This window comes from Cetorhinus maximus, chromosome 21, assembly GCF_964194155.1.
Source record: "Cetorhinus maximus chromosome 21, sCetMax3.hap1.1, whole genome shotgun sequence".
NCBI lineage: Eukaryota > Metazoa > Chordata > Chondrichthyes > Lamniformes > Cetorhinidae > Cetorhinus > Cetorhinus maximus.
In genome coordinates this window covers 8,558,942-8,575,378 of record NC_135899.1, presented here as the reverse complement: position 1 = coordinate 8,575,378, position 16,437 = coordinate 8,558,942, and the positions used below count along the sequence as shown (strand labels likewise).

The 16,437-nt window shown below is 46.7% G+C and overlaps 1 protein-coding gene across 1 annotated transcript in view; it reads right to left on the bottom strand.

Moving 5' to 3' along the window:
* The window catches only part of LOC144695617 (tenascin-X-like), a 205,783-nt gene that overhangs the window by 90,880 nt on the left and 98,466 nt on the right, over nucleotides 1-16,437 (bottom strand). The window contains exon 14 of the mRNA XM_078566513.1: nucleotides 11,969-12,244. Within this exon, the coding sequence (XP_078422639.1) occupies nucleotides 11,969-12,244 (276 nt within the window). The remainder of the gene's footprint in view (nucleotides 1-11,968; nucleotides 12,245-16,437) is intronic.

Genomic DNA, 16,437 nt, shown 5'->3' with positions numbered 1-16,437 from the left:
GTGTTGATGACCAAGGGTGGGAGAATGTGGGAGTGCAGGAAGGGTGGAGGGAGGGGATAATGTCATAGAGTCTCCAGGAATATGTCCAGGCAGACAGGGCAACTCCTGAGGATGAGAGGAGCTTCTGAGTGCATCCATTCCAATCTTCCCGCAATTGTTTGTTCCCCAGGCAACACTCAGGGTGTGGATGGGTGATGTAGCTGTGGCCTGGTGACCATCTCAATTAGGAGTTACCTTTATTCCAAGAACATGGTCATGCTTTGATAACCCCAGAGGCTACAATGGTTCCTGGGGGGAACAATGAAAGAGGAAATAATTCCTGTTCAGTATCCAGAAATAGTCACAATGGATGGAAAATGTCCTGGAATTTTTTATTTTATTCTTTCCTGGGATCTGGGTGTCGATAGGCCAGCATTCATTGTCCATATTGTCCTTGAGAAGGTGGTGGTGAGCTGCCTTCTTGAACCGCTGCAGTCCATGTGGTGTAAGTACACCCACAGTGCAGTTAGGAAGGGAGTTCCAGGATTTTGACCCAGCGACAGCGATATATTTACAAGTCAGGATGGTGAGTGACTTGGAGGGGAAGTTCCAGGTGGTGGTGTTCCTATGTATCTGTTGCCCTTCTAGATGGTAATGCTTGTTGGTTTGGAAAGTTCAGGAGAAAATTATTTACATAGAAATGTGGAACACTCCATCAGATTTTTAAAATTCTTTCATGGTATGTGGGCATCATCCCTAACTGCCCTTGAACTGAATAGCTTGCTAGGCCATTTCAGAGTCAGTGGGTCTGAAGTCACATGTAGGCCAGACCAGGTAAGGTTGGCAGATATCCTTCTATAAAGAGGCTTTTACAACAATTGTTGTATGGTCACCATTAGCTTTTGAATTCCAGGTTTAACTGAATTCAAATTCCACCAGCTGCCGTGCTGGGATTTGAACCAATGTCCCAAGAACATTAGCCTGGGTCCCTGGATTACTAGCCTAGTGACGCTACCACTATACCACCATCTCCCTCACATGGAGTGATTGAGATGAATATGCACAGATGCACTTACTGAGAAGCTGGATATTCATGAGAAGGAAAGGGACAGAAGAATATGTTGACAGGGTGAGATGAAAAGGGGTGGGAGGAGACTTGCAGGGAGCATAAACACCAGCATGAACCAGTTGGGCTGAATGGCCTGTTTCTCTGCTGCAAGATTCTATGCAGGGCTGAGAAACAGTCTGACTCCCACCTTATTAATATGCAAGGGAGCTTGCGGTGAAAGAGAGGGGGTAAAACTGAAACCCCTATAGTGAATTCCATGTGGTGCTCACAATACTTTTAGTGGTCACCACGAGGGTCAGCGGTTTTGCGGCTTGACCAAGAGAGAGGCCGTAGATGTCGACGATGTACTTGGTGGCTGGCTTCAGGCCTGTGATGGTTGCGGCTTGTCGATGTCCGGTCACTGAGAAGTTCTGCACGCCTCTGAACCTTGAACCCAATTCGCAGAAGGAAGGTATCAAAGACCTTCTCTGCGCTCCAGGACAACCAGAGTGAGTCCATCGTGATGTTAAAGGTGGACAGGTTGCTCAGTTTGACCAGCCGGATCGGAGTGATTTTGACTTGGTCAGTCAAAGCTGAAAGCAGAAGATTTACAACTGAGCGCCTGGCCAGCCGGGAAGCATGTGCAATAAGTAAAATCTGAGCAAGTTCAGTTGTCAACCTCCATCTAAGTCATATCTCCAGCAAGCTACATGTGAGTTGCTTCTCTTGAAGCCTTCAAGCCAGCAGGAAAGCCCCAAGTCTAAGACTGCGGCACCCAGGAGACAGAGCAGGCCTATATTCCCTGGAGTTTAGAAAAATGAGAGGTGATCTCATTGTAACGTATAAAATTCTTACAGGGCTAGACAGGGTGGATGCCGAGAGGCTGTTTCTCCTGGCTGGAGCTTCCAAAACTAAAGGTTAAATTCTTGCAATAAGGGGTCGGCTATTTAGAACTGAGAGGAGGAGAAAACACGGAGGAAATGATGGAATATTGAGATAAAGCGGGAGTTGAGGTAGAAGGTCAGCTAGGGTCTTATGGATTGGGAGAGCAGGTTCAAATGGCTAACTGCTGCTCCTATTTCTTATCTTCTAACCCACATGTCACCAACTCTAAAACTCAAAGGGGGTTCAGAAATGTGAACTCAGAACCGATCATAACTCCTCAGGAAAACTGATGAGACTCTTGTGAGATATCGCCAAACTCCCAGGATAACATTAGTTCCCATTATTATTTTAAAATTCTTGTTTCTAATATTGAAACCATTCACAGATGTTACAAAGCTTCATTAAAATTACAAGACCTTAAACAAAATATTATTTTCTCGTGGGACCCAAATGTTTTTGTTTTTTTTTTGAAAAAAACAAGACCCACAATTGGTTGACATCATCATGGAAACAAATCAAACTGTTGAGCTGGAGCCTTTCCTCATTTCAGTGCGACTTTGTGTCCTCTACACTGTATCTCAGCTCTAGCCAAACCTGATTGAAACCAGCAAGAAAATAAATCTTCCCATTCCTGAATCCCCGTGGCAGGTTTCCTGGTTTCCAGCTAGCAACTTCCGAATCTGCCTGATATCAGGAAATTAGTCTGGAGGAGAGGGGCTGGTCCCGACAGTGACCTTCTGTCCCAGTGCCTACTGGCAATATTACATGTTCCAGCATGAGAGGTTGTGTGTCCTAAGATGTCACTATACCCCAGACTCACAATGTAACGCTCTCTGATTCTCTCACACTGAGACCCCAGACTCACAATGTAACGCTCTCTGATTCTCTCACACTGAGACCCCAGGATCACAATGTAACACTCTGATTCTCTCACACTGAGAGGCCCCAGACTCACAATGTAACACTCTCTGATTCTCTCAAACTGAGAGGCCCCAGACTCACAATGTAACACTCTCTGATTCGCTAACACGGAGAGACCCCAGGATCACAATGTAACACTCTCTGATTCTCTAACACGGAGAGACCCCAGACTCACAATGTAACACTCTCTGATTCTCTAACACTGAGAGACCCCAGGATCACAATGTAACACTCTCTGATTCTCTCAGTAACACTGAGAGACCCCAGACTCACAATGTAACACTCTCTGATTCTCTAACACGGAGAGACCCCAGGATCACAATGTAACACTCTCTGATTCTCTAACACGGAGAGACCCCAGACTCACAATGTAACACTCTCTGATTCTCTAACACTGAGAGACCCCAGGATCACAATGTAACACTCTCTGATTCTCTAACACTGAAAGACCCCAGAATCACAATGTAACACTCTCTGATTCTCTAACACTGAGAGGCCCCAGGATCACAATGTAACACTCTCTGATTCTCTAACACTGAGAGACCCCAGGATCACAATGTAACACTCTCTGATTCTCTAACACTGAGAGACCCCAGGATCACAATGTAACACTCTCTGATTCTCTCAGTAACACTGAGAGACCCCAGGATCACAATGTAACACTCTCTGATTCTCTCAGTAATACAGAAACCCCAAAATCACAATGTAACGCTCTCTGATTCTCTCACACTGAGACCCCAGACTCACAATGTAACGCTCTCTGATTCTCTCACACTGAGACCCCAGACTCACAATGTAACGCTCTCTGATTCTCTCACACTGAGACCCCAGACTCACAATGTAACGCTCTCTGATTCTCTCACACTGAGACCCCAGACTCACAATGTAACGCTCTCTGATTCTCTCACACTGAGACCCCAGGATCACAATGTAACACTCTCTGATTCTCTCACACTGAGAGAACCCAGACTCACAATGTAACACTCTCTGATTCTCTCACACTGAGAGACCCCAGACTCACAATGTAACACTCTCTGATTCTCTCAGTAACACTGAGAGACCCCAGACTCACAATGTAACACTCTCTGATTCTCTCACACTGAGACCCCAGGATCACAATGAAATCCCTGCATAAACTAAAATGCTGTTCTAACATCAGGAAAACATGACTATCTGCCACTTCATTTTCAAAGCCGATATTCTCCATTGAGAACTGAGAAAGGACAGAGAGGCCTGACAATGATCCAGTCCTACTCATGGAGGTCAGAGCTTTAGAACGTGTACCATTGGCTTCTAGAGGTGATTCTGGTTTGCTGATTGGGGAACTGTGGAAATGTTGATGACCTGGGTGGATGGATCAATGTTATAAACACTGGCAGCTACAATGCATCACTAGGAAATGCTTCAGATGGTGCAGAATGGAACAGCCAGCAAAGGATATTAAGCACATTCCCATGGCACAACTCAAGGGAATCCAGCCAATTCTCTGCTGAATTCGTCCATCCTCAATTTTCATTCACTAGATGGCAGTCTAACCCACAACGAGAGAACATCAACCACAATGTATTTATTCCCATCATTGTGGTTTACTCTGTTTACAATCCTGACCTTTGGTTCCTCAATTTTTTTCATTCCCAATGATCTCATTAATTCTCTTCCTTATTTTTTCGGTTTGATCTTTGATCGAGCTTCCTTGGCTTCACATTCCAGCTCATCTGCTGTTTATCCTTCTCTCTGTTTATTCTAGTCTTCACTTGCCTTTCCACTAGTCACACATGTTATTGCCAGGGTTTGGTTAAATGTCAGTGAATCTTCCTATAACTTACATACCTGTGACGTTCTCCACATTTTCAATCTCCTTTTCCCACTCATCTCTTCCCATTGGCATAGAATTTTACAGTAGTATCAGAGAAAAGGTGGCCATTCAGCCCATCAAATCTGCACCAGCTCTCTCAAAGAGCAATCCAGTTGGTCCCACATCCTGGCTCTTTTTTCGACATTCCCACAATATTTTAACCTTCAAGTATCTATCCATTTCCCTTTTGAAAGCTACTATTGAACCAGTCTCCATCACACTCTCAGGCAGTGCAGTCTGCATTCTAACCACTCGCTGTGTGAAAACATTTTCCTCATGTCACTGTTGCTTGCTGTGGTAATCACCTTAAATCTGTGCCCACAGTTCTCGATCCAATGGCATCAGTTTCTCTTTGTTACCTCTATCAACATCCTTCATGGTTTTAAACATTTCTATCAAATCTCCTCCTAAACCTCTCTATTCTAAAGAGAACAATCCCAGCTTCTCCAATCAATCCATGTAACTGCAATCCTCTTCCTTTGAACCATCCCAGCTAATCTCTTCCACACTCTCCTAAATGTGGTGTCTAGAATTGGAAACAGTTGGGACAAGGTAACGTGTTACAAAGGTTTAGCATAACTTTGTCTTTGGTCCTCTTTTATAAACCCAATGTTCCCCGTGTTTTATACCAACCTGACCTGCCGCCCTCAGAGATTTATGCACAACCACCCCAGATTTGTTCTTTCACCCACTTTAAAATTGTGATGTTTATTATGTATGGTCTCTCCTCCTCATTCATCCTACCAGAATGTATCACCTGCATTGAATTTTATTGACATGTGTCTGCCCATTCAACCAGCCTGTCTACATCCTCTTGAAATCTATTATTACCGTGCTGTTTTTGACATGTTCACATTTTGTGTTATCAGAAAATTTTAAAATCCTGGCTTCTACCCCAAAGTCTAAGTCGTTCAGCTTATCACAATGCTTTTCCTCGATCTTTGCTAACCATTCGTTCAAAATCACAAGGGCTCTGGGCAGAGTAGAGAGGGAGAAACTGTTTCCATTGGTGGAAGGATCAAGAACTATAGGGCACAGATTGAAGGTGATTGACAAAAGGAGCAATGGCTGCGTGCATGAGGAAAACCTTTTTCACAAAGCCAGTGTTTCGGATCTGGAATGATCTGTCTGAGAGTGTGGCTAGGAAGGTTCATTCATGGCTTTCAAAAGGGAATTGGATCCTTAACAGAAAAGGAAGGCAGGGGAGTTGTGCCCAGTATGTTCAATCACAGGCTAATTCACTGCAGGCATCTTAACATGTCTCCTTCTACGAAGCTATATATCCTCCTACAGTACAACCCTGTGTAGAAAGGAATGGGTGATTAATAACTTTTGTGGTTATGGTTGTGGCCAGTGGCCTTGTAAGCTGCCCACTTGAAACCCCATAGAGATAGAGGGTGTATTTGGTGGTAGGCCTCAGGTCTGTGATGGTGGTAGATCGACGACTGCCATCTACTGTCAGGTTCTGCACGTTCCAGAGCCCCAACAGGTTATACTGTACAAGGAAAGAATCAAAAACTCTCTCGGCAGTCCAGGAGAGCTGGATGGATTTGGTCGTGATGTTAGAGATTGACAGAATGCTCAGTTTGTTCACTTTGCTCGGTTTGATTCCACCTTTCAGCTTCTGTGGAAGCTGAAAACAGAATTCATGTTACAGGTAAATAATGGTTGTTAATCCAGCAGGTTTCTGTAGGAGCAGGCGGAGGCTGTTCAGCCCCTCAAGAGCCTGTTCCACCTTTCGATCAGGTCATGGCTGATCTGTATCTCAGCTCCATTTCCCCCACTGTTGCTCCACACTCTTTCATTTGGTTGCGTTGTATTAAACTACCCAATGTGACCCTTGCAGTCTCGTAGACCCATCATGCTAGAGCAAGGTCCTTGTAGCAAATTTAAGATCCCCAACGCAAACTTGGAACTGACAGCACCAGGCACAAATGTATAGAATCTACTGCTCAGCATGTTACCAGGGCTTTGTGAAACTCCTGCAGATCATGATGTGCTCATGAGTCCAATGTATGAATTATAGACAGACCCCGACTGTCCTCTCCACTTGGCTGAATCATTAATACAGGAACAAGCCAATGGATTTCAAAGACTGATAACAGAATCTGTAAGGATAATGCTGAATACCTTGTTTCTGGATTCACTGACCCGTCACCCTTGACTGAAGATTAAAAATTTCACAAATAATACAGGGTCAACCTTCACCTTCTGTGCATGCTGGGATCACATATCTTCAAGCCATCCAGCCCCGGGTAGTGATTTTCCATCTATTATATCAGTGTGTGTATATGTATCTGTATATGTGCATGTGTGCCTGTGTGTATGTGTGCACGTGTGTATATGTGCTTGTGTGTTGTCTATGCATGTGTTCACACGTGTGCATGTGTGTGCCTGTGCGCACTTTGTTTTATGTGTGTGTATATGTATACCTGTGTACATATTTATATATGTGTGTGCCTGTCTGTGGTGAGGTTGTGTTTGTGCATGTGTGAGCACAATCTGGGTTCCTATGTGTGAGTGTACACATGTGTATGTGCGTGTGTGTGTACCTGTGTATATGTGTGTGTATATGTGTGTGTGTATATATATGTGCATGTGTCTATAGTGGTGTCCATAAGTACACATGATGTGAGTGTGTGTGTCTGTCCATGTGTCAGTCTGTATAATTTATATCATAACTTACCTTCGATGGAACAATTGTTACATAATACTCAACCATACAAAACTGATCAAACCTGCTCCACACAACGATGGCTCAGCATTATAACTGGACACTCCTCCCCTCAAACCTGCCCCACAGGAACTTAATAATGAGACACTCCTCTCCTTCTCCAACCACCTCCCAGCCATCCACATGGTCTCCTGGGAGAGGCAGCAGGAAAAATCCCAGGGCCAGTGATACTCTAAAATTCCCCTCCCAGCACACCCACCCCACCCACTTCCAAACGACTGAAACAAGACCAGATCATACAGACCAATTGGCGGTAACTATCAAACCGCTGACCAAACACCAACTAAACACAGAACACTGATTACCCCCAACCACAACAGGGGAGAGAAAAGCCAACAATTAAAACAAGCCATTTATGGCTACAATTAGTCAAAAAGATTGAAGTTTGAAGAAAATGACGGAAAAGCCGAAGATTCCCCGCTTCGACAGCCATGATGTAATGGAATCAATCGGGATAGACATGAGGCGATGACTGCCAGAGCCAAAGGCTGAGGAATGATGGCCAACCATGATATGTCCCTGGAAGTGAAGAATGGGGCGAAGTGCCTCAGAACAAGTTTGTTCTGCTCTGTGGTGCATGCGAAAGCTGTGGAAATGATGATGGATTATATTTCTATAAATCAGATATATAAATATATGTTTACATTCGTGGGAAACAAATGATGCATGAAGACAAAGCATCCAGTGTTCCTCCAAGCTTGGAGCAAACCCAGGTGAATTCCAAATTTCATGCAGTGGTGAGGGAGGGGGGAGTGTGTGAGGATTTTTGACGCGGTTCCTTACAGTCTGCGCATTGAACGAGGCCGTGCACTTTGGCCCTCGGCATGCATCCGTATAGATCAGGAGCACGAGCATTGTTGCCCCCAAAATAGTGCAGGAAGGTAGCAAAGGGGATCAAGAGAATGGGGAAATACTTCCCTGCCTTGAAGCTGCTAAGGGCTCCATTACTTATTAATAAAAAATACCTCTGCTGGACACGAGGGCAGTCAAGGGCCTTGTGCGCTGGCCATGGGAGACCCCAAAGAGGAAGACTCTGTAGCTGGTAGTGGGCCTGAGGCCTGTGATCACTGCTCGCCGGAGGTTACCAGTTACCGTGCGTTTCCGGGCCACCTTAGAGTCCGGCACTCTGTACAGTATCACAAAGGAATCAAAATCTCTTTCTGCCACCCAGGAGAGCTGGAAGGAGCCGCTTGTGACATTAGAGACCAAAAGATGGCCAAGTTTTTTCAGTTTGGTTGTGTCCTTATCTGTGAAAGTCAAAAGAGGGGGAGAGAGGAGAAAAGAGGTGGATTGTTACTAGATGGAAGGTTGATTATTCACCCTGGACAGTAATGGCATTGAACCTCCAATCTCTGGCATGGGGCGGTATCAGCCTAGAGATTTCAATAGCATTATGAGCAGATGTCTTTTACGATATCCCTTTTATCCGAGGCTATTTTTTTTTAGAATTTTCCATCAGGGTGTGGATGAGGTTCAATTTATTGCCCCTTCCCCCAATGTCCTGACAAATTGTGCTTTGTGGGGAACCAGTTCCATAACTGGAGTTTAGAGGTGGTCTCATTGAAACATATAAAAGGGGTTTGACAGGGTGGACACTGAAAGGTTGTTTTCCCCATGGGTCAGGAAGCTAGAACACGGGGTTACAGCCTCAGTCATTTGGGGCTGAGGGGAGGAGAAATTTCTTCACCCAGACGGTCGTGAATCTTTGGAATTTACTACCCCAGAGGCCTCTGGAAGCTCAGTCATTGAGTATCATGACTGAGGTCAGTAGATTTTTGGATACTTTGGGCATTAGGGGATAAGGGGGATAATGTGGGAAAGTGGAGTTGAAGTAGAAGGTCAGCCTTGATCTTATTGAATGGCGGAGCAGGCCCGAAGGGCCGAATGGCCTACTCCTGTCCCTATTCCTTATGATCTTACTCGGCCAATTGGATTGGCACTAAAAGAGTCAACCAGGTGGTGTTGGAATGGAGTCATGTGCAGGCTGGATCAGGTTAGTGGGCGGTGGTTTTAGGCTCTCTTCCTCTGATGGATATTTAGCAAACCACAAAATCCCACCTTTTATTGAATTCAACTTCATAGCCGCTTGGACTACAGCGGCGGCAGAAGGCAGCTCACCACTGCCGCATCGAGGGGCAGCTAGGGACGAGCAAGGAATGTCGGTCTTGCCAGCCACACCCGCACCCCAGGAATGACGAGCAGAGGGGAAAAGGCTGGCCGCGATGAGATTTGAACTCGCCGCCTCGGAGTCGCTGGTTCGGCCCTAACAACCCCGGCACGAGCGGATCCAGAAATGGACTAACGCCTGCCGCTAAAGCAGGCGGGTGGATGTCTCCAAGCCTTCAGCTCTTATCGGCACCAGTGACCCCGAGGCTTCCGGAGTGAGCAGACGGCCCAGGGACGAGCTAACCCTCGAAATCTACCTGGAAATTCTTTGCACTAAATCGACTGAAAAAAGGCAAAAGCGACTTGTTCTGCAGGCCATACGTGTGTGTGTTCCAGGTTATCAGTTCGAAAGCTGTCTCATGTGCACAGTTACATCCGGTGTGGGGCCTACCAGTGCAGGCTCCTCAATATCCCACTTTATTAGCAGGAAGCGCTGCGGCGCAAAAAGCTAATGCTATAATTTTCAACCGCAGGCCTAAAAGACAAGAAACCTTTCGCGAAGAAATGGAAGAAAAGCGACATTAAAGGTTGCAGCCAGCTCCATGCTCCATCATGCTGAGCTGAAGGGGGGATGAATGACAAGTGGTTGTGTTCAGGCCTGGGTGCAGCTGGGCCTGAGGGGCTGCTGCTGATGCACTCCACATCGACGCCTCGGGCTCCCTCTGTGCACCACCGTGTTCCCTGCTGGATCCCTTGGGTCAGCTCTGGAGAAGTGTCACGCGGACTCCGAGTGTTAACTCTGTCTCTTTCTCTCCACACAGATGCTGTCAGACCTGCTGAAGCTTTTCCAGTGTTTTTCTGTTTTTGATTCAGGTTTCCAGTATCCGCAGTATTTCGTTTTTATCCATTCTTTGGGTCCGACGGCCCGCATCCCGCTGCTGCAGCGTTCCACACCTCTTCCTTTTCTGACCTCCTCCCGGATAATCAGGAGCCGGTCGGGGGGAGTGGGCACAACTGCTGCACCGTGGGATAGGGGGAACCTCCCTGCTCAGGGAGGAAGAATCGAGTGTGCCACTGGATAAAGCGCTGAGCGGGGGAGGGGAGGGGGGTGGGGAGGGGAGGGGAGGGGTGGGGAGCGGTGCGGGGATCGGGGGAGCGGGGGAGGGGTGGGGAACGGGGGAGGGGCTGGGGAGGGGGGAGGGGGGAGGGGGGTGGGTGGAGGGGGAGGGGGTGGGGAGGGGAGCTGGGGAGAGGGTGGGGTGGTTCCGGTATACCGCCACATGGAAGAGAGGCATCTCATTCCGGGAAAGGTCAGTTCACCAGAAAGGAGGGAAGTAATTCACAGCTGGAATTGTCCCAGCATTAAACTGGTTAAAACATGCTGGCAGCAATAATTATCCACAGGGGCCAACAATTTGAAAAGTTCTGAATGGCTGCCAATAATTAATTGCCTCATGTCACCGTGCACACATTGAGGGGCCTGAACTGTTTAAACTCACAACAATAAAAAGCAGATTTTTCATTCCCTTTGCATGGGCTCATTTACCAGATTTCCATCGGTGGGAACAGGAGAAAGAAAAAAGCAGCAACCGCCATGTGTTTGTTAGACAGGGTGGGGGAGGGGGGACGTGTGGGAGGTGGGGTGGGGACTGGTGTCAGGGGGAGGGGTGGGCGAGGAGGGGGAGGGAGCTGGGGTCCAGGGAACGTGGGCTCCTGGGGTGATGTGCCTTTCCCGTTGGAAGTGCGCGCCAGCAATTCCTAACCCCTCCCGCTTCCCCCTCCCGACGATTTTCCCTGAGAATGTGGAGCCGGCTGTCACAGGGAGTGCCTGGAGCAGATACCCTTTAACAAGAAGTTCCATAAACAAACCAGGGAGAAGGAAATGGAAGGGTATATGATGGAGGGCGGGAGGATGTGGGGTCTTAGCACCAGCACAGACCAGTTGGGCCGAATGGCCTGTTTCTGTGCTGTTAAATGATGGGCTGTTTCCCCTGCTGGGGGGTCCAGAACAAAAGGGGTCATAGCCTCAGAATAAAGGGTCAGCCATTCAGGACTGAGAATGAGGGAGAAATTTCTTCACTCTAAGCGTTGTGAATCTTTGCAATTCTCTGCCTCAGACGTTCATTCATCGAGTCTATTCAAGACTGAGATCGATAGATTTTGGGGTCACTAAGAAATAGGGGGATAATGCGGGAAGGCGGAACTGAGGTAGGAAATCAGCACTGATCGTACTGAATGGTGGAGAGGGGCCGAGTGGCCTTACTCCAGCTCCTGTCTCTTATGTAGGCCTCTCTATGCAATCCTGCAGGGTACCACTCTGAAATAGCGAAGGTTAGGCTATAAGGCAAAAGGTTTGCATAGAAGGAACTGTGTGAGTGCTTGTTTAAGTGAGCATTTCTCTCTGGAAGGAAAATTAATCCCAGATGGCTTCTAATATTACCTTTGGTGGTGGCGACAGCTGTCAGTGGTTTGGTGCGTTGACCAGCCGAGACCCCATAGAGATAGAACGTGTAGGCAGTGGTAGGCCTCAGACCTGTGATGATGGAGGATCGATGGGCACCGGTTATCGTGAAGTTCTGCATAGCCTGATCCTCCTCAGCTCCGTATTCGACGAAGAAGGAGTCATATTCCCCCTCCGTCACCCAGGAGAGCTGGAGGGAGTCTGACGTGATGTTAGACACCGAGAGATCGCTCACTTCACTTTGCTGAGGCCGCTCTTCAGCTGAAAGGGGAGGAAAAAAAAAGAATTGAATGTGGAATGAGGAAATCCTCTTATCTCTGTAATCTCCAGCCCTAAATCCACTCACCCTCAAACCACCACCAGCGCCGCCCCCCCCACCCCGTCCAAAACCCGAGAACTCTGAACTCCTCCATTTTCATCATTCCACCATTGGTGGCCGTGCCTTCAGCTGCCTTGGCCTAAGCTCTGGAATTCCCTCCCTAAACCTCTTCACCTCTCTCTCCACCTTAAAGGTGGACCTTAACCGAAACCCCTTTGGCCACCTATCCTAATGTCTCCTCTGGTGGCCTGGTTTCAAATCGCTCCCGTGAAGCACCATGAGGGGTTTTGCCAAGCTTAAAGTGGCTATATGAACGCAAGTTGTTGTTGAAACATTAGATCATCAAATTTATCGCTTTTAAGAGGAAATGAACATTGGAGACAGACAAGGACTTTAACAGTGGTAATAAAATGTCACTCGGTGGTCTTCACCAAGAAGTATGGTGTGCTCTACCTCGGCTCACTTTGAGAGGAGATGAAGATAACATCATCCATTTCTCTGGAGATTGATGAATGACCTTCCACTCCACATGGTGTTCTGCACTGGGAATAAATAGCCTGCATTTACACCAGGTCACTTAGACCATCCGGATGTTATACTGGCATCAGTATTGGAACAGGAGCGATCTGTAGGTTGGGACGGTCTCCACCTGAACCGATCTGGGACCAATATTCTAGCGAAAAGGGTAAATAGGGTGGTCAACAGGATTTTAAACTAGAAAGTGGGGGGGAAGGGAAGGGTAAAACTCCAAGAAGTATGACTAATAGGAAACAAAGCAGCAGGTTAGCGTGTGGGGGGTGGATTCAACTTCATGGAAAATTATGAAAAAAACTGAAAAGAAGGAGAGGCTATTAAATTCTCCAGAACACAAAATAGGACAGAGTGTTTGGAAAGGGCTAGGAATCTAACTTCAAGCACATCAGATAAAGGGACGACAATGAGAGAGGGGACGGGAAATACAGGACTGAAGGTGTTGCATCTGAATGCAAGCAGTAAACGAAATAAGGTAAATGAGCTTGTGGCGCTGATTGAAATTGGCAGGTATGATGTGGTGGGCATCACGGAGACGTGGCTGCAGGGGGATCCGGACTGGGAGCTAAATATTCAAGGCTATACATCCTATCGAAAAGATAGGCAGGTTGGCAGATGTGGCGGGGTGGGGGGGGGTTGCTTTGTTAGTAAGAAATGAAATTAAATCGATAGCAAGAAACAACGTAGGGTCAGATGATGTAGAATCTGTGTGGGTAGAGTTGAGGAATCGCAAAGGTGAAAAAACCATAATGGGAGTTATGTACAGGACTCCGAATAGTAGTCAGGATGTGGGCCACATGGTACACCAGGAGATAGAAAAGGCGTGTAAGAAAGGCAAGGTTACAGTGATCATGGGGGGTTTCAATATGCAGGGAGACTGGGAAAATCAGGTTGGTAGTGGATCCCAAGAAAAGGAATTTGTGGAATGTCTACGAGATGGCTTTTTGGAGCAGCTTGTGGTGGAGCCCACTAGGGAACAGGCAATTCTAGATTTAGTGATGTGTAATGAAGCAGATTTGATAAGGGAGCTTAAGGTGATGGAACCCTTAGGAGGAAGTGACTATAATATGATAGAATTTACCCTGCAATTTGAGAGGAAAAAGCTGGAATCAGATGTAATGGTATTACAGTTGAATAAAAGCAACTACAGAGGCTTGAGGGAGGAGCTGGCCAGAATTGACTGGGAGGTGAGCCTAGCAGGAAAGACAGTGGAACAGCAATGGCAGGAGTTTCTGGGAGTAATTTGGGAGACACAGCAAAAATTCATCCCTAGGAGGAAGAAGCATACTAAAGGGAGGACGAGGCAACCATGGCTGACAAGGGAAGTCAGGGGCAGCATAAAAGCTAAAGAGAAAGCATACAATGCGGCGAAGAACAGTGGGAAACCAGGGGATTGGGAAGCCTACAAAGACCAACAGAGGACCACTAAAAAAGAAATAAGGAGGGAGAAGATTAAATATGAGGGTAAACTAGCCAGTAATATAAAAGAAGATTGCAAGAGTTTTTTTAGATATATAAATGGTAAGAGAGAGGCAAAAATGGACATTGGGCCGCTAGAAAATGACGCTGGAGAAGTAGTAGTAGGGAACAAAGAAATGGCGGAGGAACTGAATAGGTACTTTGCATCAATCTTCACAGTGGAAGACACGAGTAACATCCCCAAAGTTCAAGAGAGTCGGGGGGCAGAGGTGAGTATGGTGGCCATTACCAAGGAGAAGGTGCTAGGAAAACTGAAAGGTCTGAAGGTGGATAAATCACCTGGACCAGATGGATTACACCCCAGAGTTCTGAAAGAGATAGCTGAAGAGATAGTGGAGGTGTTAGTGGTGATCTTTCAGGAATCACTGGAGTCAGGGAGGGTCCCAGAGGACTGGAAAATCGCTAATGTAACACCCCTATTTAAGAAGGGAGTGAGGCAAAAGACGGGAAATTACAGGCCGATTAGCCTGACCTCGGTAGTTGATAAGATTTTAGAGTCCATTATTAAGGATGAGATTTCAGAATACTTGTAAGTGCATGGTAAAATAGGGCAAAGTCAGCATGGTTTCATCAAGAGGAGGTCATGCCTGACAAATCTGTTAGAATTCTTTGAGGAGGTAACGAGTAGGTTAGACAAAGGAGAGCCAATGTATGTTATCTACTTGGACTTCCAGAAGGCCTTTGACAAGGTGCCGCACAGGAGGCTGCTCAGTAAGATAAGAGCCCATGGTGTTAGAGGCAAGGTACTAGCATGGATAGAAGGTTGGTTGTCTGGCAGGAGGCAGAGAGTGGGGATAAGGGGGTCCTTCTCAGGATGGCGGCCGGTGACTAGTGGAGTTCCGCAGGGGTCAGTGTTGGGACCACAACTTTTCACTTTATACATTAATGATCTAGATGAAGGAAATGAAGGCATTCTGGCTAAGTTTGCAGATGATACAAAGATAGGTGGAGGGACAGGTAGTATTGAGGAGGTGGGGAGGCTGCAGAAGGATTTGGACAGGTTAGGAGAATGGGCAAAGAAGTAGCAGATGGAATACAACGTGGGGAAGTGTGAGGTCATGCACTTTGGTAGGAAGAATAGAGGCATAGACTATTTTCTAAATGGGGAAAGAATTCAGAAATCTGGAGTGCAAAGGGACTTGGGAGTCCTAGTCCAGGATTCTCTTAAGGTTAACTTGCAGGTTGAGTCGGTAGTTAGGAAGGCAAATGCAATGCTGGCATTTATTTCGAGAGGGCTAAAATATAAAAGCAGGGATGTGCTGCTGAGGCTTTATAAGGCTCTGGTCAGACCGCATTTAGAATATCGTGAGCAATTTTGGGCCCCGTATCTCAGGAAGGATGTGCTGGCCCTGGAGAGGGTCCAGAGGAGGTTCACGAGAACAATCCCAGGAATGAAAGGCTTAACATATGAGGAACGTTTGAGGACTCTGGGTCTATACTCGATGGAGTTTAGAAGGATGAGGGGGGATCTGATTGAAACTTACAGAATACTGAAAGGCCTTAATAGAGTGGACGTGGGGATGATGTTTCCATTAATAGGAGAGACTAGGACCCAGGGGCACAGGTTCAGAGTAAAGGGAAGACCTTTTAGAACAGAGATGAGGAGAAACTTCTTTAGCCAGAGAGTGGTGAATCTATGGAATTCATTGCCACAGAAGGCTGTGGAGGCCAGGTCATTTAGCGTATTTAAGACCGAGATAGATAGGTTCTTGATTGGTAAGGGGATCAAAGGTTATGGGGAGAAGGCAGGAGAATGGGGTTGAGAAACTTATCAGCCATGATTGAATGGTGGAGCAGACTCGATGGGCTGAATGGCCTAATTTCTGCTCCTATGTCTTATGGTCTTATGTCCCTGAACCAGGTTCGGCCCATCAACCGGCCTCACTGGCAAGCACGAGACTTTAAACAGCTTCCTCAGATTCTTCCAGAACAGAGGGAAACCGGGAAGCCTCACAGGAATGGGAATGAAAGAGATCACAAGGAATGGGAATTGAAGGATCACAGACCATCGGAATTGAAGCAATCACAAGCAATGGAAATGAATCATCCCCTGCTTGACAGGGAAACTATATATTCACTCACAGGATATGAATATATAATAGAGAGAGGGGCAGAACTA